This window comes from Oncorhynchus tshawytscha, unplaced genomic scaffold (genome assembly GCF_018296145.1).
Source record: "Oncorhynchus tshawytscha isolate Ot180627B unplaced genomic scaffold, Otsh_v2.0 Un_scaffold_1528_pilon_pilon, whole genome shotgun sequence".
Taxonomy (NCBI): domain Eukaryota; kingdom Metazoa; phylum Chordata; class Actinopteri; order Salmoniformes; family Salmonidae; genus Oncorhynchus; species Oncorhynchus tshawytscha.
The window spans coordinates 1,447,384-1,475,255 of record NW_024609832.1 but is presented as its reverse complement, the minus strand read 5'-3'; the positions used below and the strand labels follow the sequence as shown (position 1 = coordinate 1,475,255).

The 27,872-nt window shown below is 43.0% G+C and overlaps 2 protein-coding genes across 3 annotated transcripts; one reads left to right on the top strand and one right to left on the bottom strand.

Annotated features, from left to right (window-relative positions):
* Window positions 1-56: 56 nt before the first annotated feature.
* LOC112229589 (ATP-binding cassette sub-family F member 1) lies at window positions 57-20,041 on the bottom strand. 2 transcript variants are annotated; one of them, XM_024395520.2, is made up of 24 exons: window positions 19,803-20,041; window positions 19,160-19,206; window positions 18,953-19,024; window positions 18,416-18,542; window positions 18,262-18,293; window positions 18,016-18,117; window positions 17,492-17,554; window positions 17,074-17,166; window positions 16,861-16,929; window positions 16,522-16,596; window positions 16,295-16,390; window positions 8,806-8,928; window positions 7,942-8,128; window positions 7,614-7,753; window positions 7,204-7,352; window positions 6,619-6,702; window positions 6,337-6,461; window positions 4,449-4,561; window positions 4,175-4,349; window positions 4,021-4,095; window positions 3,865-3,935; window positions 3,539-3,740; window positions 3,313-3,450; window positions 57-929 (listed from the first exon to the last, which is right to left on the bottom strand). In XM_024395520.2, exons 1-24 carry the CDS (start codon window positions 19,870-19,872, stop codon window positions 763-765), a joined length of 2,595 nt encoding a protein of 864 aa, XP_024251288.1. In that variant the 5' UTR covers window positions 19,873-20,041; the 3' UTR covers window positions 57-762. The 2 variants fall into 2 exon arrangements, with proteins under 2 accessions (XP_024251288.1, XP_042175456.1); XM_042319522.1 differs by lacking the exon at window positions 17,492-17,554.
* A 1,848-nt stretch (window positions 20,042-21,889) lies between these two features.
* On the top strand, window positions 21,890-26,496 carry LOC112229588. Its single transcript, XM_024395519.2, has 7 exons — window positions 21,890-22,098; window positions 23,861-24,095; window positions 24,222-24,917; window positions 25,009-25,097; window positions 25,253-25,453; window positions 25,601-25,670; window positions 25,814-26,496. The coding sequence occupies exons 2-7, from the start codon at window positions 23,997-23,999 to the stop codon at window positions 25,955-25,957; spliced, it is 1,299 nt and encodes a 432-aa protein (XP_024251287.1). The 5' UTR covers window positions 21,890-22,098; window positions 23,861-23,996; the 3' UTR covers window positions 25,958-26,496.
* Window positions 26,497-27,872: the final 1,376 nt, after the last annotated feature.

Sequence of the window (27,872 nt, the reverse complement as noted above, 5' to 3'; positions counted from 1 at the left end):
CTGTTCTACATCTATGCTCAATGTTTAATATTTAGAGACAAGTTGTACAATAGACATTAAGATGCAAAATCCATTTATTTAATTGCCGTTGTCTGTAGTAAATACTTAATCATACAGGTGTCAACATGTTTATTCCCAGGTAATAAGAGCTTGGTTTCTACATGTGTGGATCCACTGGTAATGTATTGCCATTTCCTCTATAATAGAAATACTTCAGCATGTTGCTATTTCTGTCCCATTGTCACCTGGGTGAGACATGCCCACTTGTCCAGTCAAATTCTGAATTCCAAATCACACCCTATCTTTTCAGATATACAGTTGTGTGGAGGGGGGCAAGGTGGCAAATTGGACTCAAGAAAATGTATGCATCTCATAGGCCGAGAGGATACTGCAGTACACCAGGGGTGTATTCTCAATACTCTTAACGTGGCTTCCTCGCCACACCTTTTTTCGAATAAACTGATTTGGGAGAGACTTAAGCCATGATGCTTATTCAAATAAGTGGTGAACGATCAGGCGAGACAAGAAAACAAAGCCACTTTAGACTATCGAGATACACTCCAGCACTGAGTTAATGACATAGCCAGCTTCAGTGGTAGGTTATTTTGCATTACATTTCCATTTCCTCCTGGGGTCTGTTCAAAATGGTACCCTATTCCCTACATAGTGCAGTACATTTGACCAGGGCCCATAGTGCTCTGGTGAGAAATGGTGCAGTACAGGGAATAGTGCCAATAGAGCCCCGGTTCTGCAGTAGTTAGGTCACTCTTTGACCTTGTGGACCAGGGTCTCCCCCAGTGATTCCAGGACCTCCCGTTTGTAGTCCTCGAAGTCCCCGTCTATCTGGTTGACAGACCGATCCTCCACCACCCACAGCTGACAGGCTGTCTCAGTGATCAGCCGGGCATCGTGGCTCACGATGATCACAGCTATGGAGGGACAACAGCAAGGAATGAACATGTTACATATGAGAAACACTGTCAGAAGAGTCTACCAAAAGGCACTATCAGCAGCATGCTAATTATATGTTTGATGTTGAGACATTTTATTTATGCCACCACCACTGTTCCCAGCTCCCCCGGGAATGCCCCGCAGGGAAATATCAGCACGAGATTGAACTTAACCTAAAAGGGGAAAACTAGTTAACACTTCCCTCTACTGTGCGAATTGTGATCAAATCAACATACTGAAACAAAATGAACAATGCAATAGATTTTATTGTAGGCAGAGCACATTGCAGTCGGATTCTATTGCATTGACAGGCACAATTCAGGCCCATACTTTACAAAAACCGGTGTGCCATAACCAATCAGACCTCAGTATCCCTATATGCAAAAAGACCATCGCCATATGGATCTGTGCCATTTACTTTGAACTGGACTGTGTTTACAGCATGAGTGGTCGAGAGTTAGATGTGCTTGTTTTGAGCTCAAAGCAAGAGCTGCATGTAGCCAGGTGTGTATATTTGTTCATATTCTTTGCTAGTTTGAGTTATTAGCCCAGTTATAGCTAATTTCTAGTCAACAATGGGGCAGTGGTTGCTTCCTACAAGAGCACAAAAGTGTGCATTTCTAGCCATCTTTGAAAAGCAAGTTAGGTAAAGAGCAGTGTTGCATTTTGAGACGGGCTTGAATAAGCTAAGTAGTCAATCGGCAGAGTGTAGCATAATTTGTCTGATTCTCTGTAATAATAGTATGGTAATAATGAATTTTACACTGAACAGAAATATAAACACAACCTGTTTCATGAGCTGAAATAAAAGATACCAGAAGTGTTCCATACGCACAAAAAGCTTATTTCTCTCATTTTGGGCACAAATTTGTTTACATCCCTGTTAGTGAGCATCTCTCCTTAGCCAAGATAATCCACACTTGTCAGGTGGATGGATTATCAAGAAACTGATTATTAAACAGCATTATCATTACACAGGTGCACCTTGTGCTGGGGACAATAAAACACCACTAAAATATGCAGTTTTGTCTCACAACACAATGCCACAGATGCCAATTGCACTCTCTCTCAACTTGACATGCTAACTGCATGAATGTCCGCCTGAGCTGTTGCCAGATAATTTATTGTTCATTTCTCTACCATAAGCTGCCTCCAACATTGTTTTAGAAAATTTGGTAGTACATCCAACCGGTCTCACAACCGCAGACCAGGTGTATGGTGACGTGTGGGTGAGCGGTTTGCTCATGTCAATGTTGTGAACGGAGTGCCCCATGGGAGGGATGGGGTTATGGGCAGGCATAAGCTATAGACAATGAACACAATTGCATTTTATCGATGGCAATTTGAATGCACAGAGATAACGTGACGAGATCTTGAGGCCCGTCGTTGTGCCATTCATCCGCTGTCATCACATCATGTTTCAGCATGATAATGCATTTCCCCATGTCTCAAGAATCTGTACACAATTCCTGGAAGCTGAAAATGTCCCAGTTCTTCCATGCCCTGCATACTCTTATCCATTGTTACCCATTGAGCACGTTTGGGATGCTCTGGATCTACGTGTAAGACAACGTGTTCCAGTTCCCGCCAATGTCCAGCAACTTCACACAGCCATTGAAGAGTGGGACAACATTCCACAATCAACAGCCTGATCAACTATGAGAAGGAGATGTGGTCTCATGCAGAAGGACACATCAGATACTGACTAGTTTTCTTATCACACCCCTACCTTTTTTTTTTAAGGTACCTGTGACCAACAGATTCATATCTGTATTCCCAGTCCTGTGATATCCATAGATTAGGGCTTAATTCATTTCAATTGACTAATTTCCTAATATGAACTATAGCTCAGTAAAATCTTTGAAATTGTTGCATGTTGCGTTTAGATTTTTGTGAAGTTGTTTCTTGTATCAATTTGTTTCAGTCACCTTGTCTGAAGGACAAGTGGATAAACATTAACCTGTCAATCCCTACATGTTTTTGTTTTTTTCAAAAGTCTCATGGAATGTAGGCCTATATTTAACACCACACATTGGCTGCTACTGTAGAATGAATGATAGAACAGCTATTTCCATGATAATATATTTTGGCCCTTATTTCCATTAATATATTTTGGCCCTTATTTCCATTAATATATTTTGGCCCTCTGTGCATTCAAATTGCCTGGTCATTTCGCACGCCATAAGTTAAACAGAATTTTCACAACGTTCAAATTTGTGCTCAGCAGACCTGAAATTTCCTCGAAAACAATTAGAGGGAACATTGGCCACAGCTACCCCATATCTGAGGCTACTTTCTGATCCTACATTTAAACAAAAGAAACCCTCAATACCAAACAGCCTCTTGTATTTGTGTACATACCTCCTTTGTACTCATTAATTGCTTCTGATAAGGCATCGATCGACTCAATGTCCAGGTTGTTAGTAGGCTCATCTAGGATGAGAACGTCAGGTTGTCGACAGGCCAGCTCAGCGAATACCACTCGGGCTTTCTGGCCACCTGGATGGAGAGGAACATAAACAGATTGACAATGGATGATGGTGTGTGTGCTTGCACATGTGTGTGCATGCATGTTTCTATTCCTAACCTGATAGCTTGGAGATCTGGATGGTGTGAGCATGACTCTCCAGTCCGAAGCGGCCCAGACACTTCCTGCTGTCCTGGTAGGGCAGGTTGAAGTTCCTCTGGAGGTACTCTGTAGCTGCCTCCTCCATGTTCAGCTGGTCAGCATATTGCTGGTTAAAGAAGCCCACCTTCAGCCGATGGTTCTTTCTCATCTCCCCCTTGATCTGAAAGGCAAATCAACACACATTTAGTCTGACACACAGTTATACCCATCAGTGAAAAAGCAGATGCCGTATTTGCATTTGTAAGGATACTTTTGTTGTTATTTTTGTTTGGAGGCAGACTCACTGGATTTAACCTGCCAGTGAGAAGTAGCAGTAGGGTACTCTTCCCGACTCCATTGGGTCCAACTATACAAACTGAACAAGGATAAAGAGCTGTCAGGTATAGTATGGAGGCCAATGACATGGCCCAGGTTTTCAAACAGAAATAATTTCTCCATACTTCTAGTCTCCATGTCGATACCAAAGTCCACATTCTTGAAGAGAGGTTTGTGTCCCTCAAAGGCAAAGTCCACACCTGAGACAGACAGAGAGCAGAGGGTTAACAGGGATATACAAAGAGAGAGAGGAAGAGGAAAAAGAGAGGGAGAACTCACTGTGCAGTCCGAGGATGGGAGGAGAGAGAGAAGGGGGGTTGGGGAAGGTGAATTTGACAGTGTACTCTTTGGGTCGTTTGAGCAGCTCTGTTGCTTCCAGACTCTCCTCTTCCACCCCTCCCTTCTTCTTTCCCTTCGCCTGCTTCCTGGTCAAGGCTTCCTTAGTCTGCTTCTCCTAGAGAGATAGACAGAAAACAGTGGATGATGGGAGAAGTACAGAGAGCGAGACATCCAGGTAGAACCATGTATAAACAGGTAGCTGAACTAAACTTACGGCCTGTTTGGTGGACTTCCCCCCAGCCTTTAGATCCTTGAGCTTCTTCTCCTGTTTGTCGTACTGTTTCTGGAGCTCCTTCTGCTTCTGAACGTACATCTTCTTAAACGTTACTGAGGGAGACAGAGTGAAAAATATATTTTAGTAAATTAGCAGACACTCGTATCCAGATGTAGTGCAACAGTTCATCTTAAGATAGCTAGGTGAGACATAGCTCAGTCATAAATAACCAAATCTCAGTTGTATCAACTGTCAGTGCAAATGGAAAAAGACAAGTGTGAGGGTTAGATGCCCCTAGCATGCAAAAGACAACTGATGCTACTCCTGGAGAGATCAGATACATGTTCTACATTAATAGAACACGTACCTACACAAAAACAAATGCAATATACAACAATTTCAAAGATTTTACTAAATTACAGTTCATTAGGCCCTAATCAATGGATTTCACAGGACTTGGAATACAGATATGCATCTGTTGGTCAAAGATACCTTTAAAAAAAAGATAGGGGTGTGGATCAGAAAACCAGTCAGTATCTGGTGTGACCACTATTTTCCTCATGCAGCGACACATCTCCTTCGCATTGAGTTGATCAGGCTGTTGATTGTGGCCTGTGGAATGTTGTCCTACTCTTCTTCAATGGCTGTGCGAAGTTGCTGGATATTGGCTGGAACAGTAACACATGTCGATCCAGAGCATCCCAAGCATGGTCAAAGGGTGACATGTCTGGTATGCAGGCCATGGAAGAACAGGGACAATTTCAGTTTCTAGGAATTGTGTACAGATTCTTGCAACATGGGGCCGTGCGTTATCATGCTAAAACATGAGGTGATGGAGGTGGATGAATGGCATGACAATGGGCCTTCAGGATCTCGTCACAGTACTTCTGCGCATTCACATTGCCATTGATACAATGCAATTGTGTTCGTAGCGAATGCCTATCCATACTATACCCACGCCACCACCACAGGGTACTCTGTTCGTAACATTGACATCAGCAAACCTCTCGCCCATACAACTCCAAACACACTGTTTTCCATCTGCCCGGTATAGTTGAAACCGGGATTCATCTGTGAAGAGAACACTTCTCCAGCTTGCCAGTGGTCATCTAAGGTGAGTATTTGTCCACAGAAGTCAGTTATGCCCCCGAACTGCAGTCAGGTCAAGAACCTGGTGAGGACAATGAGCACGCAGATGATCTTCCCTGAGACGGTTTGTGCAGAAATTATTTGCAAACCTACAGTTTTATCAGCTGTCCAGGTGGCTGGTCTCAGTCAAACCCGCAGGTGAAGATCCTGGGCTGGCGTGGTCACACATGGTCTGCGGTTGTGAGGTCGGTTGGACATACGGCCAAATTCTCTAAAACGACGTTGGAGGCGGATTATGGTAGAGAAATGAACATTCAATGCTGTGGCAACAGCTCTGGTGGATATTCCTGCAGTCAACATGCCAATTGCACTCTCCCTCAAAACTTGAGACATCTGCGGCATTGTGTTGTGTGACAAAACTGCACATTTTAGAGTGACCTTTTATTGTCCCCAGTACAAGGTGCACCTGTGTAATGATCATGCCGTTTAATCAGCTTCTTGATATGCCACACCTGTCAGGTGGATGGCAAAGGAGAAATGCTCACTAACAGGGATCTAAACACATTTGTACAGAACATTTTTGAGAAACAAGCTTTTTTATGCGTACGGAACACTTCTGGAATCTTTTATTTCATCTCATGAAACATGGGACAAACAATTTACATGTTGAATTGATATTTTTGTTCAGTGTAGTATGTCAATAACCAAATACACACATTTTTGTTTTTTGTTGTGTTGAAGTATTTCCAGGCTAACAGTTTGTGGGGAAGGAGAAAGAATGTACATAGCAAATACTCACAGTAGTTCCCTCTGTAGTAGTAAAGTTTCTGGTTGTCCAGGTGAACAATGTCAGTACACACATCGTCCAGGAAACTCTGGTCGTGAGACACGATGAGGAGAGTCTTCTTCCAGCCCTGAAGGTAGCTAGGTGGAGAGATTGATATATTAGCCACTGTAGTGTATCATTCACAGATGCAGGGCTGAAAGGAGACCCATTGAGTAAGCAGCTCTATGTTGTGTGGTGTCCTGTCCCTGGGAAATAAATGATATTTAAGTAAAAGACTGTGTGGTGTGCCCTTACTTGTTGAGCCAGATGACAGCGTTGAGGTCAAGATGGTTGGTGGGCTCATCCAGCATCAGCAGGGTGGGCTCCATGAACAGAGCTCTGGTAGGAGAGAGCCACAGGAAGCTTAGGTTAGAGTTTTCACTGCTGTTTTTATCTCTGTTATGCTTTTGTTTTATTATCTCTAAAAGTGACGCTGCAAAAATGCACTTTTGAAAAAGTAGCTAAAGAAAAAACAATTGAAGCAATTGCCATATAGCTAAAACCTCTAAATCAAATCCCTTCAGATCTATATAAGTGCCTAAGCAGGGCAAGGGGGTCTACAGATATAGGATCTTCATTTGACCTATGTTGTTACGGTAAAATAATCCTGCAGCAACAGGATTTGAATGTTAAGTCCATAATGTTGCTTGATCGGTGGTTATGCTATTAGCTGGACAAAACTGGGTTACATTAAAAGTGCGATACTGTTAATAACCATGTGGTAGTGTGGGTTTTCAGTGAATTTATTGAAATCATGAAACTCATCTGCATTTCAAACTCTCAGCAACAAAAGAGTGATCAAATTAAGATCCTACACCTGGAATTCCAAAAAAGTCTTACCTGGCAAGTGACACTCTCATCCTCCAGCCTCCAGAGAACTTCTTGGTAGCTCGATTCTGCATCTCTGGGGTGAAGGAGAGACCAGCCAGGATACGACGGGCTTTAGCCTCCGCTGCTGCTGCCCCGATGATCCTCAACTCCTCATAGACCTGGTTGAGACAGACACACAATATGTAGACAAGCAGTGGCTTAGTCTATTGACAGATACTATATTTCTGTCTTAATGCAGCCTAAGAGACAATAACTCCAAAGTCTGTTACCACAGTCTGAATTAAAAAACGGTGTATCCAATACATTATCATAGAAATTAGGAAGTGGATATTTCACCTGGCAGATCTAACTAAATTGTATAAATAGTTTTTATTTAATTTAACTCGGCATTAGGGTTTCATTATAATGCTTCACCATACCTTGTCCAGTCTCTCAGCCACGCTGTCTTCTCCTTTCTCCAGCAGAGCCTGGAGTTGTCTCTCCTCTTCTAGGAGCTTCAGACGCCTCGTGTCTGCCTTCAACACAGCCTGGACCGCCGGGGTGTCATCAGCTATCACCTCTATGGAGAGAGACATAGGGTGTTAGAGAGGGGGAGAGAGGGTTGGGGTGAAGGGAGAAGAGGAGTAGAGAGAGGAGTGTTGAGACAGGGGGTAGGGACAAAAGACATGCAAACAGATAGATGATGAGAGGGAGACAGAGAGAAGGGTATGATGGGGTGGGGTATTCTTCAGAGGGCAAGTGAAATACCTTGTTCACAGAGCAGCACGTCAATGTTAGGAGGGATACTGAGAGCTCTGTTGGCGATATGTTTCAGGAGAGTGGTCTTCCCCTTTCCGTTAGGTCCAACCAGACCGTAGCGTCTTCCTGCCACCACCAGGAGATCTGCGTTGACAAACAGCTCCTTCCCGTGAGCTGATATACTGAACCTCTCCAGCTGGGGAGACATTAAAACACTGAAACCCCTACAGGTGAACTCTGATACTCATGGAACTTCATGGATTGCCACTTGACATTCTGCAGGCAGGATGGGCAACTGGTGGCCCGAAGGCCCTCTGATCAATTTACATTTTTGTTTTTAATTAGGAACTCAGTTGGGGTGTCAACTTACTGTTACACATTAGAGCAGTAGAATACACAAGGTGCAATTTCGAAATTTGGTTGTGCATTAGCAGTTGTCATCTTGTTATGTCAAGTCAGTCAGCAAATCTAAAAAATGTTAGCTGACATGGACTAAGATAGTTTAGCGGCCAGCTATCTAAACTTACTATCATGGTTGAATTAACGTCCGGGGTGCCCCCATTGATTTTGTTAGTTAGTCCCGATCAGATATCATATTCAAAAATGAAAACATTTCTCTCCACCCTATGGCAAAATGTGTAGAATTACAGGAAATGAGTTATAAAACTGAATAATCTTCTCTGACCATGGGGTTTTGTGGCCCCCACCCCCATCAAAGTTGCCCATTCCACAGTATAGAATGGTTGAAGGGACTACCTCATACTGTCTACGTTTAATACATTTTCTTCAGTATTCAAGAACTATGTTCTATTAACTTTTCACTCAATTCTTCAGAATAAAGTAACACTCGATGAGTTGAGACGGTCAGGTCACCTTGATATCTGATGCGTTCTCCAGCATGGCCTGCCTGGAAGACAACTCAGCCTGGGACACTGAGAAATCGCCCTCGATGGCGTTGGCAGCACGCACACTGGCCACCTGCTTCTCATATTCTATCTAGAAACACAGAGGCATGGACACACACTTCCAATGAATAAAAAGCTTCTTCTGTGTCTGGTCGAGCATACACTACCGGTCAAAAGTTTTAGAACACCTACTAATGCAAGGGTTTTTCTTTATTTGTACTATTTTCTACATTGTAGAATACGAGTGAAGACAACACACATATGGAATCATATAGTAACCAAAAAAGTGTTAAATCAAAATATATTTTATACTTGAGATTCTTCAAATAGCCACCCCGACAATGGTGCCGGAAGAAATGGCAGCAGTTTTACAGGCGCCCAACCAATTGCTATTATGTGGGGGTTTTTCACGTTATTTGTAACTTATTTTGTACACAATGTTTCTGCAACCGTATCTTGCTGCAAAAAAGAGCTTCTGCATATCAGGATAGCGATCACTCACCTCGGATTAGACAAAGATTTTTTTCTTCAACAAGCAAGACGCACAGGACATTCTCCAAACACCCGACAGGGCCAATATCCCCATTATTTGCAAGAGGAAGCGACACAGGTACAGAGGACAAAGAGCCGGATGCCTGGTAAAGACCCAGAAAATGCAAGTGGGAAAGCTGCCGTTACCGTCAATACTACTCGCCAACGTGCAATCATTGGACAATAAACTAGACGAGGTACGACCACAAATATCCTACCAACAGGACATCAAAAACTGTAATATCTTATGTTTCACGGAATCGTGGCTGAATGACGACATGGATATTCAGCTAGTGGGATATACTAGATTTGATTTGATATACGCTGCACCGGCAGGATAGAACAGCACACTCCGGTAAGACGAGGGGAGGCGGTCTGTGCATATTTGTAAACAACAGCTGGTGCACGAAATCTAAGGAGGGTCTGTAGATTTTGCTCGCCTGGAGTATATTGTGATAAATTGAGGGCAACACTACTTGCGTAGAGAGTTTTCAGCTATACCTTCGTGGTTGTTTATTTACCACCACAGACAGATGCTGGCACTAAGACCACACTCAGTCAGCTGTATAAGGAAATAAGCAAACAGGAAACCACTCACCCAGAGGCGACGCTCCTAGTAGCCAGACTTTTATGCAGGGAAACTTAAATCAGTTCTACCAAATTTCCATCAACATGTTAAATGTGTAACCAGAGGGAAAGGAGTACACCACATCAGTCACTCGCTTTATCAATAAGTGCATCGAGGACGTCGTCCCCACAGTGACTGTACCCTAACCAGAAGCCATGGATTACAGGCAACATTCGCATAAAACGATAGAGATAAAGGGTAGAGCCGCCGCATTCAAGATGCAGGACTCTAACCCGGAAGCTTACAAGAAATCATGCTATGCCCTGCGACAAACAATCAAACAGGCAAAGCGTCAATACAGGGCTAAGATTGAATCATACTACACCGGCTCGGACGCTCGTCTTATGTGGCAAGGCTTGCAAACTACTACAGACTTCAAAGGGAAGCACAGCCGCGAGCTGCCCAGCGTCACGAGCCTACCAGACGAGCTAAATCACTTCTATGCTTGCTTCAAGGCAAGAAACACTGAGGCATGCATGAGAGCATCAGCTGTTCTGGACGACTTTGTGATCAAGCTCTCCGTAGCCAACGTGAGTAAGACCTTTAAACAGGTCAACATACACAAGGCTGCGGGGCCAGACGGGTTACCAGGACGTGTGCTCCGGGCATGTGCTGACCAACTGGCAGCTGTCTTCACTGACATTTTCAACATGTCCCTGATAGAGTCTGTAATACCAACATGTTTCAAGCAGACCACCATAGTCCCTGTGCCCAAGAACACAAAGGTAACCTGCCTAAATGACTAGATACCCGTAGCACTTACGTCCGTAGCCATGAAGTGCTTTGAAAGGTTGGTAATGGCTCACATCAACACCATTATCCCAGAAACCCTAGACCCACTCCAATTTGCATACCGCCCAAACAGATCTACAGATGATGCAATCTCTATTGCACTCCACACTGCCCTTTCCCACCTAGACAAAATAAACACTTATGTGCAGTGGGGCAAAAAAGTTTAGTCAGCCACCAATTGTGCAAGTTCTCCCACTTAAAAAGATCAGAGAGGCCTGTAATTTTCATCATAGGTACACTTCAACTATGACAGACAAAATGAGAAAAGAAAAAAAAAATCCAGAAAATCACATTGTAGGATTTTTAATGAATTTATTTGAAAATTATGGTGGAAAAGAAGTATTTGGTCAATAACAAAAGTTTATCTCAATACTTTGTTTTAAACCCTTTGTTGGCAATGACAGAGGTCAAACGTTTTCTGTAAGTCTTCACAAGGTTTTCACACACTGTTGCTGGTATTTTGGCCCATTCCTCCATGCAGATCTCCTCTAGAGCAGTGATGTTTTGGGGCTGTTGCTGAGCAACACAGACTTTCAACTCCCTCCAAAGATTTTCTATGGGGTTGAGATCTGGAGACTGGCTAGGCCACTCCAGGACCTCGAAATGCTTCTTACGAAGCCACTCCTTCGTTGCCCGGGCGGTGTGTTTGGGATCATTGTCATGCTGAAAGACACAGTCACGTTTCATCTGGGGCGGCAGGGTAGCCTAGCGGTTAGAGTGTTGGACTAGCAACCGGAAGGTTGCAAGTTCAAACCCCCGAGCTGACAAGTTACAAATCTGCTGCCCCTGAACAGGCAGTTAACCCACTGTTCCTAGGCCGTCATTGAAAATAAGAATTTGTTCTTAACTGACTTGCCTGGTTAAATAAAGGTAAAATAAAAAAAATATTTTAAAAATGCCCTTGCTGATGGAAGGAGGTTTTCACTCAAAATCTCACGATAAACGATTTATTCTTTCCTTTACACGGATCAGTCATCCTGGTCCCTTTGCAGAAAAACAGCCCCAAAGCATGATGTTTCCACCCCCATGCTTCACAGTAGGTATGGTGTTCTTTGGATGCAACTCAGCATTCTTTGTCCTCCAAACACGACGAGTTGAGATTTTACCAAAAAGTTCTAGTTTGGTTTCATCTGACCATATGACATTCTCCCAATCTTCTTCTGGATCATCCAAATGCTCTCTAGCAAACTTCAGACGGGCCTGGACATGTACTGGCTTAAGCAGGGGGACATGTCTGGCACTGCAGGATTTGAGTCCCTGGCGGCGTAGTGCATTACTGATGGTAGGCTTTGTTACTTTGGTCCCAGCTCTCTGCAGGTCATTCACTAGGTCCCCCCGTGTGGTTCTGGGATTTTTGCTCACCGTTCTTGTGATCATTTTGACCCCATGGGGTGAGATCTTGTGTGGAGCCCCAGATAGAGGGAGATTATCAGTGGTCTTGTATGTCTTCCATTTCCTAATAATTGCTCCCAATGTTGATTTCTTCAAACCAAGCTGCTTACCTATTGCAGATTCAGTCTTCCCAGCCTGGTGCAGGTCTACAATTTTGTTTCTGGTGTCCTTTGACAGCTCTTTGGTCTTGGCCATAGTGGAGTTTGGAGTGTGACTGTTTGAGGTTGTGGACAGGTGTCTTTTATACTGATAACAAGTTCAAACAGGTGACATTAATACAGGTAACGAGTGGAGGACAGAGGAGCCTCTTAAAGAAGAAGTTAGAGGTCTGTGAGAGCCAGAAATCTTGCTTGTTTGTAGGTGACCAAATACTTATTTTCCACCATAATTTGCAAATAAATTAATTAAAAATTCTACAATGTGATTTTCTGGATTTTTTTTCTCATTTTGTCTGTCATAGTTGAAATGTACCTATGATGAAAATTACGGGCCTCTCTCATCTTTTTAAGTGGGAGAACTTGCACAATTGGTGGTGACCTAATACTTTTTTGCCCCACTGTATGTGAGAATGTTATTAATTTACTACAGCTCAGCGCTCAACACCATAGTACCCTCAAAGCTCATCACTAAGCTAAGGATCCTTGGATCCTGGACTTCCTGATGGGCCGCCCCCAGGTGGTGAGGGTAGGTAGCAACACATTGCCACGCTGATCCTCAACACTGGAGCTCCCCAGGGGTGCGTGCTCAGTGCCCTCCTGTACTCCCTATTCACCCACGACTGCATGGCCAGGCACGACTCCAACACCATCGTTAAGTTTGCTGATGACACAGCAGTGGTAGGCCTGATCACCGAAAACGATGAGACAGCCTAAAGGGAGGAGGTCAGAGACCTGGCCGTGTGGTACCAGGACAACAACCTCTCCCTCAACGTGATCAAGACAAAGGAGATGATCGTGGACTACAGGAAAAGGAGGACTGAGCACGCCCCCCTTCTCATCGACGGGGCTGTAGTGGAGCAGGTTGAGAGCTTCAAGTTCCTTGGTGTCCACATCAACAAAAAACTAGAATGGTCCAAACACACCAAGACAGTCGTGAAGAGGGCACAACAAAGCCTATTCCTCCTCAGGAAACTAAAAAGATTTGTCATGGGTCCTGAGATCCTCAAAAGGTTCTACAGCTGCAACATCGAGAGCATCCTAACTGGTTGCATCACTACCTCTTACAACAAGGCACTACCAGCAGCTCTTCGTTGTGCGTCAAGCATTGCGCTGTTTATGACTTCAAGCCTATCAACTCCCGAGATGAGGCTAGTGTAACCGAAGTAAAATGGCTAGCTAGTAAGCGCGCGCTAATAGCATTTCAAACGTCACTCGCTCTGAGCATTCTAGTAGTTGTTCCCCTTGCTCTGCATGGGTAACGCTGGTTCGATGGTGGCTGTTTTTGTTGTGTTGCTGGTTCGAGCCCAGGGAGGAGCGAGGAGAGGGATGGAAGCTATACTGTTACACTGGCAATACTAAAGTGCCTATAAGAACATCCAATAATCAAAGGTTAATGAAATACAAATGGTAGAGGGAAATAGTCCTATAATTCCTATAATAACTACAACCTAAAACTTCTTACCTGGGAATATTGAAGACTGATGTTAAAAGGAACCACCAGCTTTCATATGTTCTCATCTTCTGAGCAAGGAACTGAAACGTTAGCTTTTTTACATGGCACATATTGCACTTTTACTTTCTTCTCCAACACTTTGTTTTTGCATTATTTAAACCAAATTGAACAGGTTTCATTATTTACTTGAGGCTAAATCGATTTTATTGATGTATTATATTAAGTTAAAATAAGTGTTCATTCAGCATTGTTACAAATGTCACCAGCATAAATAAAATCGGCCGATTAATCGGTATCGGGTTTTTTGGTCCTCCAATAATCGGTATCGGCGTTGAAAAATCATAATCGGTCTACCTCTACTACAGGGTAGTGCGTACGGCCCAGTACATCACTGGGGCTAAGCTGCCTGCCATCCAGGACCTCTACACCAGGCGGTGTCAGAGGAAAGCCCTAAAAATTGTCAAAGACCCCAGCCACCCCAGTCATAGACAGTTTTCTCTACTACCGCATGGCAAGCGGTACCGGAGTGCCAAGTCTAGGACAAAAAGGCTTCTCAACAGTTTTTACCCCAAAGCCATAAGACTCCTGAACAGGTAATCAAATGGCTACCTGGACAATCTGCAGTGTGCCCCCCCCCTCCCCCCAAACCCCTCTTTTTCCACTGCTGCTACTCTCTGTTCATCATATATGCAGTCATTTTAACTATACATTCATGTACATACTACCTCAATTGGCCCGACTAACCAGTGCTCCCGCACATTGGCTAACAGGGCTATCTGCATTGTATTCTACCCAACACCCGCCAACCCCTCTTTTACGCTACTGCTACTCTCTGTTCATCATATATGCATAGTCACTTTAACCATATGTACATACTACCTCAATCAGCCTGACTAACCGGCGTCCGTATGTAGCCTCGCTACTTTTATACCCTCGCTACTGTATATAGCCTGTCTTTTTACTGTTGTTTTATTTCTTTACCTACCTACTGTTCACCTAATACCTTTTTTGCACTATTGGTTAGAGCCTGTAAGTAAGCATTTCACTGTAAGGTCTATCTGTTGTATTCGGCGCACGTGATAAATAAACTTTGATTTGCCTTGTTGACAGCTTTGCACACTCTTGGCAATCTCTCAACCAGCTTCATGATGTAGTCACCTGGAATGCATTTCAATTAACAGGTGTGCCTTGTTCAAAGTTAATTTGTGGAATTTCTTTCCTTCTTAATGCTATTGAGCCAATCAGTTGTGTTGTGACGAGGCGGGGTGGGGTGGGGGGTAAACAGAAGATAATTTGGTAAAAGACCATGTCCATATTATGGCAAGAACAGCTGAAATAAGCAAAGAGAAATGACAGTCCATAATTACTTTAAGACATGAAGGTCAGTCAATGCGGAACATAAGAACTTTGAAAGTTTCTTCAAGTAGTTGCGAAAACCATCAAGTGCTATGATGAAACTGGCTCTCATGAAGACCGCCACAGGAAAGGAAGACCCAGAGTTACCTCTGCTGCAGAGAATAAGTTCATTAGAGTTAACTGCACCTCAGATTGCAGACCAAATAAATGCTTCACAGAGTTCAAGTAACAGACACATCTCAACATCAACTGTTCAGAGGAGACTGTGAATCAGGCCTTCATGGTCAAATTGATGCAAAGAAACCACTGCTAAAGGACACCAACAAGAAGAAGAGACTTGCTTGGGCCAAGAAACACGAGCAATGGACATTAGACAGGTGGAAATGTGTATTTTGGTCTGGAGTCCAAATTGGAGATTTTCGTTCCCAACTGCCATGTCTTTGTGAGACGTGGTATGGGTGAACGGATGATCACTGCATGTGTATTTCCTACCGTAAAAGCATGGAGGAGGTGGTGTTATTGTGTGGGTGTGCTTTGCTGGTGACATTGTCTGATTTATTTAGAATTCAAGGCATACTTAACCAACATGGCTACCACAGCATTCTGCAGTGAAACGCCATCCTGTCTGGTTTGCGCTTAGTGGGACTATCATTTGTTTTTCAACAGGACAATGACCCAACACACCTCCAGGCTATGTAAGGGCTATTTTAACAATAAGGAGAGTGATGGAGTGCTGCATCAGATGACCTCCTCGCCTCCACAATTACCCAACCTCAACCCAATGGAGATGGTTTGGGATGAGTCAGAGCACAGTGAAGGAAAAGCAGCCAACAAGTGCTCAGCATATGTGGGAACTACCAAGACTTTTGTAAAAGCATTCCAGGTGAATCTGGTTGAGAGAATGCCAAGAGTGTGCAAAGCTGTCATCAAAGCAAAGTGTGGCTATTTGAAGAATCTCAAATATAAAATATATTTAGATTTGTTTAACACTTTTTTGGTTTCTACATGATTCCATACGTGTTATTTCATAGCTTTGACATCATCACTACTATTCTACAATGTAGAAAACATTTCAAATAAAGAAAAACCCTTGAATGAGTAGGTGTTCTAAAACTATTGACCGGTAGTGTATGTATAGACTGGTTACCATTTTCTTTTTCTTCTTCTTCTCCTTCTTGCTCATGTTGGCAAAGGGGTCGTCACCTTTCTCCTGCTCCTGCTCTGCGATCACATCTTCAGCACACTGACAGTAGAGAGGGAGGCAGACAGAGAGAGAGACAGTTCTATGAGAGGGAGTTAGGCGTTCTATGGTGGCTCTACATGCTATGTATGACCCTTCCATATAGCAGACTCAGATTAGACAGAAAAACACACCTTCATTGTGTCGTCTTCATCGTCTTCACCCTCTTCATCTTCGCTGCGCGGCGGGCGAGCAGGTTTGTTCATTCTCTGAATAGGACAAGTCACATAGCATTATGGTTTTACAGAAACTACCTTGACAAGACATTAAGTGTAACTGTGACCCATACACTGTTGCCATGCATTATATTGGCCTGCATTCTTGACAGTTTACAGGTGGGGGTATTGGGACTTGGTCACACTATACGTCGCTAAATATGATTTTTTCAATCGAATGCCATCCCCACATTTCAGAAGGAAAACTGTTTTAAACAAAGTTTGTGTTGTTAACACCAAAGAGAGCTCTTCACTCACCTTGGGCTGTTCCTTCTTGCCTTTCTTCGGCTGAGGCTTCTCCTCCTCTGCTTCATCCTCCTCAGTTGCCTACAAGGGAAGAGAAAAGGAGTCTCTCATTTAGTTCTCAACATAATGCTGAATCCCAAATCAATACTCTCTAGATACTCCTGTAGATCTAAAATGATTTGATAGGTGTAAGCAATATTCCACCAAGCCAATCAGAAGCCTGACCTTGGATGTTGTTTTAGCCTCTGGGTTCTTGTTCACCGCTTTTTTCTCATCCTTGTCTTTCTTCTCTTCCTCCGCCTCATCATCGGAGGGAGCCTGGTATTATGTAGTAAAAATTGAGTGAGTCTCCATGTCTGGGAACAAGTGAGATCAGACTCACACGGTTTTATTGTATCGAGTATCTCAGTGGGTTAGATCTGCAGATATGAGGTGTACGAAGAGAAAAGACATCAAACAAAGAGTAGAGTGGAATAAAAGGAAATGGATTGAGAAGGGAACGTGTTAGTAAACATTTAAAATGTGCTGCTTATCAACCCTGTTGGATGGGAGACAGACAGGCACAGGGCGAAGGGTATGAAGAAAGGGGAAAGGAGAGGGAAAGAAAAGAGTGCAGAAGGAGAATAAACATTCCATCACCCACCTTTGCATTTGGTTTTGGCTTAGGTTTATCTTTTTTCTTGCCCTTCTGCACCTTCTCAACCTCCTGTGTTAAAGTATTAAAGACGCACGGACACGCACACAGATACACCAGTTCCTTTATATTAGACATGTCCTTACACCAGACCACCATGTCATTATGAAGAAAAATAACATGCTTGATTCAAATCATTAGATTCTAAGTGCCTTGCAAGCCCCAACCTTTCTGCTAATTTGTCCAAAGCATGTAGATGAAATGCAAAAAAATGTAATCATTTAGGAATCACTAAGAATATGGATGTGAACATGTGTAGCAGGTCTTATTGTGAGTGTGGGATGAAATCCAAAGGAGAAGAGAAGGCAGTAGAAAAGGAAGAGGAAAGAACAATATGAGGAGGGATGGATGAATTAGTAAACATAAACACATTCTTAGAGATGCCTGGACCTCTGAAACAAAAAGTATCAATAGAATCAACATTCAAAGTTAGAGAACATGATACATAAACATAAGAAGCAAATCCCACACACCTTCATCCGTCTCTCTTCTTCATCATTATCATCCTCCCCTCCAGCCACTCCATCATCACCATCACTGTCTCCCTGACTGAGAGCTGCAAATATGTTCCCTGCCTGAGACAACAAAAATAACAAATACAATTTAAAAGTGGATTATAGTGTAGTCTCCCCTCAAAATGAAATAGAATAGGACAGTGATCAAATCTGCTAAGACTGTAGATATAGTGATCAAGACTGTTGCATGCACAACACGCTCACCTTATTTCCCTTGCCTTTTCTGGGGGCCACAACTGAAATAAGAGAGAGAGCAAGAAGTTGATGAAAGTCTCGTTAAGCTATCAACTCTGCACATTTCCAGCTTGAAATGTATACATCATTTATGTTTGACAGACTTACTAAGCAGTCAACTTACCCTCCTCTTCCTCGTCATCGCTGGCTTGCACTGACAGCTTCTTCAGTTTCTCCATCATATCCTCGTCATCATCATCGTCTCCCTCGCCACCTTTACCTTTTCGCCGGTCTTTCTTTTTCTTCTGAGGCTGAGAGCAAGAGAGATTATATTAGATGGGCATGAAGGTTTACATGATAACTACTAGGGTTAGGTATTAGCAGGGAGGGACCACACGAAACACATAGGTCATGATTTTTTAAATATATAAATATATATATATATATATCATGATTTTCTATGTTGGAGATTCACTACTGCAAGCTAGCTACAACTCTGGCTAGTAGTGGCTACCTCCCCAACCTCTTCAAACTCATCTTCTGTCTTTCAAGAGAGCAAATTAGGTGGGATGGGAAGAAACATAACAATTATGTAATAGGTGGACCTATTAATGACAACATATCACTGGACATTGTGTTATTGATACAGTAATGCAAAAATAAGTAATCCAACTGAAAATGACCTATATGATCATCTGTATTCGTAAAGGAAAACAATTACCTGCTTTCCTTGAGTCTCCTTCACCACATGTCCATCCTCCTTTTTGTTATCTGTGGTCAGCTCATCAAAGAACTGTGAGAGAGAGTGTGTGACAGTCAATGAGAGATGTTGATACATGTTGTTTAATGTGTTCACACATCGACGATTACATTTTCTTTCTCGCCTCATTCAATCTACTAAAAATATCCCCAAAAGACGTATACTCACACTCTTCTTCCCCTTCTTATCCTTCTTTCCTTTCTTTACTGATTTTTCTGAAGTGGAGAGAGAAAATGTAGGCAACAAAATTAGCAAGTTTGTCATCAACATATGGATGCACTGAGTGACAAAAGAGAGGGTCAGAATGAGCCGGCGGGGAGGTAAAGCCCGTTATAAGGGCGCATTTTCAGAATGACTTTTGGCAACACAGCAGTTCTTCTAACAATGCATATTAGCTATGACAGAGCTAACCTTGTCTTCATGACTTCGAATGAATGAGAAATGCATAACTAGCCATGACCCTGTGTTGATTATTCTTCCACAAAGGACCCCTTTTACATGTTGAAGTGTGTCTCTACTTGACTGTCAAGTAGAGAGAACAATGAATCATGTCTGACAATTACAAGGAATGCATATGGCATTGCATCATTTTCAAAACATTGATAGCAAGTTAGCTAACGTAGTTTCTAGGCAGTTAACCATCGCCAATGCCACACTTCTGTCAAAATAATCCATATCATATGACAGCCAGGACAGCTACTTGTTAATTACATTTCACATTGATGCACAATAGCTAACGTTAACAACTGTGGTGCAGTGGCTGGAAAGGATTCAGATGTAACCGTTAGCTTAGCTGCTAACAATTAGCTACCTGCCGCCGCTGGTGGGGCTGCTCCCTCTTCTCCTTCCCATTCTGCATCTTCTTTTGCTTTCTTGGGCATTTCCGTATATTTATTTATACGTATATTAACAGAAAACCACCTGAATGTGTCTTCTAATAACTTAAAAGCAGTGGGAAGAGTGGCTGCCAGTGAAGCGCAAGTGTTTTGTCACAACACATGCGGCCTGAGAATTTCTCTCTTCATGACGTAGCGAGAGCACCACCAAAGAGGAAGAAGCAAAGCGAGAGGCCTAACTCAATGACGTGTATAAACACATCATTGGCCCAGCTCGGCCAAAAATCTGTCTTGTCCATCAGGTGGCATTTTTCGTTTCTTTCAATTCAATTCAATTCAATTCAAGGGCTTTATTGGCATGGGAAACATGTGTTAACATTGCCAAAGCAAGTGAGGTAGATAATATATAAAGTGAAATAAACAATAAAAATTAACAGTAAACATTACACATACAGAAGTTTAAAAACAATAAAGACATTACAAATGTCATATTATATATATATATATATATATATATATATATATATATATATATATATATATATATATATATATATATATATATATATATATATATATATATATATATATATATATATATATATATATACAGTGTTTTAACAATGTACAAATGGTAAAGGACACAAGATAAAATAAATAAGCATAAATATGGGTTGTATTTACAATGGTGTGTGTTCTTCACTGGTTGCCCTTTTCTCGTGGCAACAGGTCACAAATCTTGCTGCTGTGATGGCACACTGTGGAATTTCACCCAGTAGATATGGGAGTTTTTCAAAATTGGATTTGTTTTCGAATTCTTTCTGGATCTGTGTAATCTGAGGGAAATATGTCTCTCTAATATGGTCATACATTGGGCAGGAGGTTAGGAAGTGCAGCTCAGTTTCCACCTCATTTTGTGGGCAGTGAGCACATAGCCTGTCTTCTCTTTCTCTCAGCAAGCAAGGAGTTTTCGTATGGAGGTCAATGAGTGTCGAATTTGGTCCATAAAAAAATTGTTGGGGTAAACAGTAAACATTACACTCACAAAAGTTTCAGAGGACTAGAGACATTTCAAATGTCATAATGTGGCTATGTACAGTTTATAACAATGTGAAAATAGTAAATTACAAAAGGGAAAAATAAACATAAATATGGGTGGCATTTACAATGTTTTTTGTTCTTCACTGGTTGCCCTTTTCTTGTGGCAACAGGTCACAAATCTTGATGCTGTGATGGCACACTGGTATTTCACCCAATAGATATGAGTTTATGAAAATTGGATTTGTTTTCAAATTCTTTGTGGGTCTGTGTAATCTGAGAAAATATGTGTCTCTTATATGGTCATACATTTGCCAGGTTAGGAAGTGCAGCTCATTTTCCACCTCATTTTCTGGGCAGTGTGTACATAGCCTGTCTTCTCTTGAGAGCCAGGTCTGACTATGGCTGCCTCTCTCAATAGCAAGGCTATGCTCACTGTCTGAATATAATCAAAGATGTCCTTAATCTTGGATCAATTACAGCGGGCAGATATTCTGCTACTCTCCATTGAATATAGGCGGTTGACTTCAACAACCCTCGTCGAATATTTAAAAAGTAACAATGAAATGTTTCCACAAATCCTAAGAAAGGATAGGCGGGCGCTAGACAGCCCGCAGAGACGCTTTATGGACAACGAGCCCCATTGTTAGGGGGTGGACACTAGTATCTTGTCAGTATATCCATAATCTTTGGCACCACCGAGTTTCATTCGCTAGTGAAAGAAAAGCAAAATTTCACAGCGCCACCAGTAGGTTTGTCACACAATTGTAGTCTTTTGTGAGTAAAAAAAGCAATTGATAGTGAAATAATAATTTTGTTGAATGGATAGGATAAGTATTACATAATTATATGTTTTCTCAATAAATTGCTTGAAAAGTTTCATAAAAAATGTAGCTAAAGAAGGTAGTCTAGACCTACAAAATGTTTACAGCAGTCTTCGATTTAATACTAGTATAGTCAGACTGAAATATGCATTCTCCACCAATCAGAGCTACGCCGGTGTATGACGTCTGGCGGTTTTTCTTCTAGAAACGTTCCTACGCTTGCGTGAGGCGCGTTGCTGCTGGACAAGGACATTGGGAAATGGAATGACATTTGTGTAACGTTTGATAACTTCCAATTTTGTAACATTACGTGGGAAATAAAAAGTAAAGTACCTGACTTGGAGGAATATCATCTGGTCCTTGCTAAACTGACTCATCACAATTTCTATCCAATCCGCTTCTGACACAGGTAACATGCTAGCTCCTAGCTAACCCAATGTTGTGCTGACATGTGATCTAGCTGCTAGCTTATCAACTAACAAGTTAGCGAGTTGTAGAACGTTGGAGTGCGTTTTACAACTACATTGAGGGGTCCCTATATTCGTCAATCAATGATGTATTACCATACATAACATCAGTTGCTGCATGGTTCACTTGTTTCTGGTTGTGTCTGTACGATTGTTAATGGTCCAACCAATCCACTCGGCTACCAAAGGTTGAATGTCAGTTCACGTTTGATAAAGTCTAGAACGTGAAATGTTACATCATAGTATTGTATAATATTGTAGCTGCCAGAAAAATGGGTTGCAATCTATTCTGCCTCTGCAATCATGAGTAAATATCGTTAGTCTTAATGACAAACACGTACTGTTAGGTATGCACGGTTTTTCTATGTAATGTATCAACATCAGGGTTCTAAAGTTATAGAAGAAACATCACGATATTCGCTACTGTAGTTATCGAGTTAAAATGTACCAAATTACTGTGTTATTGGGAAGACGAGACGTCTGAGTATCAATTACGATCTCGTGGTTTGCGGTTTCCACCACTCACTGTCATGGGCAGTGTTGCCAACTCCTCGGTAAGGAAAGTTGGTATTGGCTGTCCTAGAAGTCGCTAAATGATATCACCTAATTTGCATAATTGGCCATGTGCATGTAATTGTGATGGACACTGTAGGAGAGAGGAATAAGGTCGTGGGAGAGACAAAAAGTGAGTAAAAAACACCCTAAATATGTTTAGAACTACAAATGAACTTCTGTCATTCTTGTTTTTTTTTTTTGTCACAATTCCAACCCTACTTTATCCGGGCTTGGGACCGGCAAAAGTGACCCAGAAGAGAGACTCTGGCGAAGTTACTTAGTTTTTTAGTTTAGTTTTTTACATTTACATCCCACCCTGAATCTAAGCCAGGGCGGGATTCATTTGCAGTCTGGACGCCAGGGGTGAACATCTCCTGCTCTGACTGCAGCTGGGAGGGACTGCTGCGCGCATCTGCTGCTCGTTGAGAAGAGTAGGAACGATACGTGCTTTCATATCAGAGTCTCCAATAACACCAGAAAAAGTCGCTGAATTTGTCGCTAGTCGCTTTTTTGAAAATGTCGCTAGAGGGGTCTGAATACTCCTAAATATAGCTGCAAATTTGTCAACACTGGCTCTAAAAAGATCTTTCAAGTGGGGTGGGTTAAACTTTAAAGTAAAGGAGGACCGACATGCTTCAAATCTTTTTGCTCCTAGATGATCACTTCCAAGGCTGTGTTGTGTTGCTTTATGGTAATTTGGCAAAAAGTTTAAAAGGAAACTTTTAGGAAAATTCAGTCAAATACTGAATTTGAAGTTGAACCACTCTAAATCCAGGGACATTTAAAAATGTCTTGAATCATTCCCACCTCATTGAAATTCTCTTCCATATCTAGAATTTTGAGTATTTGGAAACAAAACCAATCTGTGAAATTCCATGGATGCTAGATCTGACCTTTGTCATGGTATAGGCATGCATGTATGTGTTATGCGTACCGTATGTATACCTGTCTGGCATAGCAGTGAATGCCAGTAGTATGAAGGTCACATGGGTCTTGATTTACAGCCTAGCAACCTATGCATGAACTCACAACTGTTCCTTGAGGAGCCTACACATTCACACACCAGGCCATATGATCATATGGACATATCATTGAGACGATGGTCTAAAAATAACTGTTCACCCTCAACTGCCCCCCCCCCTTATCTAGGTTTCTTAATTTGGATTGAGAGGAGACCAAGAAGATAAAGAGCTGGTCCTTCCTTTGGGTGGCTGTGGCATGATGGTCTGGTGACTGTCTGGGGTGTCCCCTGGTGACTGGGGTTACACCCTACCCTCTGTCTTGAATGGCTGCATGTAGAGGGGCCCTCGCCTTGTGGGCGGGGTGTGTGAGGAGCCATGGCAACAGGCTACCAGTCAAGCAACGGTGCTGGAGTCTTGCACAGGTATTGTCTCGACAGATAGGCCTACATTAATTATTTGAATAAATGCAAGGCTGGATCCAAGTCTGGGACCAGGCTATATAAGAGCACCTTATGGAAAATCTTTACTTGTCCTATGTGAATTTGCAGGCGCTGGATGTGCAGTGGAGTGGACAGATTCGGCCTCTCAGCAGCGCGTCATGGGCCCTGGTTCCCCCCAACAGTCTGAGGTACCAGAACATCAAGCAGCCATCCCTGTCACACCCCTTCCACCATGCCAGCCACAGCCAGATGCCCCCGGGCCTGGATGAGGACTGGGAAGAGACTGTCAGCCTGTGTGTGCTGGTGCGGACTGTCCCTGGGGAGTTTGATGACCAGCACACCCTGGTGGAGGTGCCTCTGTTTGGGCAGACTAAACAAAGTGAGATCCTTGCTCCGAGAGGAGTCAGTAGGCCCGTGGAGTTCCTCTTCCCCATGACCACTGTGGATGGGAGCCGAGAGGATGACATCAGCGTTGGGAAGATGAACAAGGGAGAATGGCTGCATGATGATGCAGAGAAGAGGGAGAGAGGATCGTTCCGAAGGCTGTTTGAGACGGAAGGATGTCCTGCTCCATTTATGTATGGATCCAGGTTTTACTGCTTCCACTGTCCTGGAATGGAGCCATTACCTGGTTACGGGGACAAATCGGGCAATATGATTGGACTAGAGAAAGAGTTGTCGCTGTTCCACACCTCTCTGTATAGTAGCTACACAGAGAGAGAGACAGTGGAGGGGGGACACAGCGACAAAGAGAGGGAGGATGAGGAGAAACTGGCCTTGATGTATGAAAAGCTGAGGATTGAGGTAAGAGTGGTTTGTTTGTTAAAGAGTGCTGTTTGATGGCATACACTGCTATTTAGTTATTAGTATTGATTATCATTTGTTTGATTTGCAGCTTCCAAGTTTTTTTGTGAAGAGTCATGACTACACCATGTACACAAATGATATCGAGTTCGTCAACTGTATTCTAAATGCCAAGACCAGGTAAACACTACATTCTGGCTACTCAATAGCAGTTCACTTTCTAAATTGAAATCGAATTGACCCGAACCCTGATATTTATACGTATGTAACTACACACATTTACACCCCATAATAGGTCTATATTATAATACAGTTATACTGTCTCTATCCTCTAGGGGCAGAGTTCTGTACCAGCTGAGCCTGTCTCTGTGGAGGCTGCTGTGTCTCTGTTACTATGCTGAGGCCCGGTTAGAGGTACTGAAACTGACTAAGCACCCAGAGGACAGGACCATCAAGGCCAGGTGGAGGGTCAGAGGACTGCCCTTCCTCTCTCTGCTGCTGAGATTCTACCGCAAGGACAAAACTGACCTCTACAGGTACAGAAACCTGACTGGGATATGTTCATCTTTACATAATGTTCAGATATAAATGTATTGGAATGGATAGGGGTTCTAGTCAGTGTTCCTCTTCATTGTTAATTACTTTTGATCATTCATACTCTAGTAAACACAGTCTTTCAACAGGTCATATGATGCGTTCTCCACCTTCTACCTTGGCCATGATGGACTCATACACTGTCACAAAGTGGAAAAAGTGAGTGGCCCTGTTGTGTACTGTCTCCTCTGACTCTGAAATGGACATGCCTACAAATTGCTGAGAAATATTATCAGATTCTCTGCCTTGCCTAAACTGATCACATCAAACATGCTGAGTATTGTTTTCCCATCTTCCTCCAGATGATGAAGGCCCAGCCGCCCATCCTGCCCAGGGTGACCACTCTGTTAGCGGGGGCCCTTGTGGCCCTGGGGGTCCAGGAGCACCGGCCGGCCCTCAACCTCCTGCCCCCCCTGCTCTCCTCCCTCCGACAGAGCCGAGACTGAGAGAAAGGAGGGTCTAGAGGAAGGAGCATGTGTGTACCATGAGAGGAGTAACGCGCACAGAGAGGGAAACATGTGATCAATGTTGTCTAGAAAAACAACTTGTTTATCCCTGATCACCCATACAATCTCCCCCTATTGTGCGCCTGCTCTGGGGAGAAATGTTTTAATTAAAATAAACCTTTCCAAACCCGTTCTCTCTCTGGACTCCCACAGCAATCGAATAGCCGCTAATATTTTAGTTCATATGCAATCCAGAACTTCAGTTTATCCAATAAGTTGATTTGATACCTTGATCAGTACCCTGTTAACGCACAAACAAATGATCGCACTGCACTGAGTGACTGCTTGTGGGATGTTGAACCTCTCTTTGGGCCTAAACGCTCACCATGCACATACTTTTATGAGCAGCAGGGTATCTGCTAAATGGTGTATATTATTGGACAACCCTATTTTCACTACATTACATGAAGACACTGTTAAATGCTAAAAAAAAAATTAAAGAAATGCAAGCTTAGTATTAAAGTTAAATTGATGAGTCATTATTGGAATCAGTCATTTTGTGTGTCATGTGTTCTCAGCCTATGGGGCAGTCAAGCGTGCCTGGGAACTGGGCACACGTTTGCCACTGGTTTCTGTTGAATACAGTTGTCACTGGTGAATGCATTGTTGATGTAACAGTTTGCACACAGCCCAAGAAACCCTTTACTGAGGCCAGGGGGTCTTAATATGGAGAGATTAGACCCCATTCCATATAGCCAGTTGAAGTTGTCTTATCTATGGCCTGCCATGACTCAATGTGGGCCTTGTTCTAACAGACCCTCTGATCTCTGTGTGCCAGTGGAAAGTCATGGAGAGAGCATCCATGTGGCATAAAGCAACCTAATGCATGATGTGTCGGTCTCTCTGTCCCTGTACAATCTTATTTTGAAGTGTACATGTCAATCTCATAAGACGCTTATTTTGAAGAGCCTTAAATCTCATGTCCTCATTGCTGTACCTTTTAACACACAACCCCATTTGGTTGGAAACTGCTAATGTCCTTCCGTGTTGGATGGCTAACTGGCTGTCAGGGAGAGGAGACCGCTGCAGACTGGCTGGCTTGCAGTTAATGATTGACCTGACCTCAGCTCATGTCCCTGACACTGCAACACGGTTGCATGACAACGTATGTGGACACCTGCTCAATGACCCTCTAATTCCAAAATCATGGGCATTAATATGGAATTGGTCCCACCTTTGCTATAACAGTCTCCACTCTTCTGGAAAGGCTTTCCACTAGATGTTGGAACATCGCTGTGGGGACATCGCTGTGGGGACTTGCTTCCATACAGCTACGAGCATTAGTGAGGATGGGCGATTAGGCCTGGCTTGCAGGCAGTGTTCCAATTCATCCCAAAGGTGTAGGATGGGGGGTCAAGGCTCTGTAGTCCAGTCAAGTTCTTCCACACTGATCTCAACAAACCATTTCTGTATGGACCTTACTTTGTGCATGGAAGCATTGTCATGATTAAACAGGAAAGAGCCTTCCCCAATTGGAAGCACATATTTGTCTAGAATGTCATTATATGCTGTAGCGTTAAGCCTTCCCTTCACTGGAACAAAGGGAACCATGAAAAACAGCCCCAGACCATTATTCATTCTCCACCAAACTTGAGGGCACTGTGAATTGGGGGTAGGTAGCGTCCTGGCATTCGCCAAACCCAGATTAGTTCGTCAGACTGCCAAATGGTGAAGCGTGAGTCATCACTTCAGAAAATGTATTTCCACTGCTCCAGAGTCCAATGGCGGTTAGCTTTAAACCACTCCAGCTGACACTTGGCATTGCGCTTGGCGATCTTTGGCTTGTCTCCGGCTGCTCAGCCATGGAAACCCAATTCAATGAGCTTCTGACGAACAGTTATTGTGCTGAAGTTGC

What these genes read in the sequence shown, in the direction of transcription:
- LOC112229589 (XM_024395520.2), bottom strand. Translation starts at nt 19,872, where the DNA reads ATGCCCAAGAAAGCAAAAGAAGATGCAGAATGGGAAGGAGAAGAGGGA. An exon ending in AGCCCCACCAGCGGCGGCAG is followed by an intron (nt 19,207 to 19,802) that starts GTAGCTAATTGT and finishes TCTCCACTTCAG; the next exon opens with AAAAATCAGTAAAGAAAGGA. An exon ending in CGATGACGAGGAAGAGGAGG is followed by an intron (nt 18,294 to 18,415) that starts GTAAGTTGACTG and finishes CTCTTATTTCAG; the next exon opens with TTGTGGCCCCCAGAAAAGGC.
- LOC112229588 (XM_024395519.2), top strand. Translation starts at nt 23,997, where the DNA reads ATGGCTGCATGTAGAGGGGCCCTCGCCTTGTGGGCGGGGTGTGTGAGG. An exon ending in GGTGCTGGAGTCTTGCACAG is followed by an intron (nt 24,096 to 24,221) that starts GTATTGTCTCGA and finishes GTGAATTTGCAG; the next exon opens with GCGCTGGATGTGCAGTGGAG. An exon ending in ATGAAAAGCTGAGGATTGAG is followed by an intron (nt 24,918 to 25,008) that starts GTAAGAGTGGTT and finishes TTTGATTTGCAG; the next exon opens with CTTCCAAGTTTTTTTGTGAA.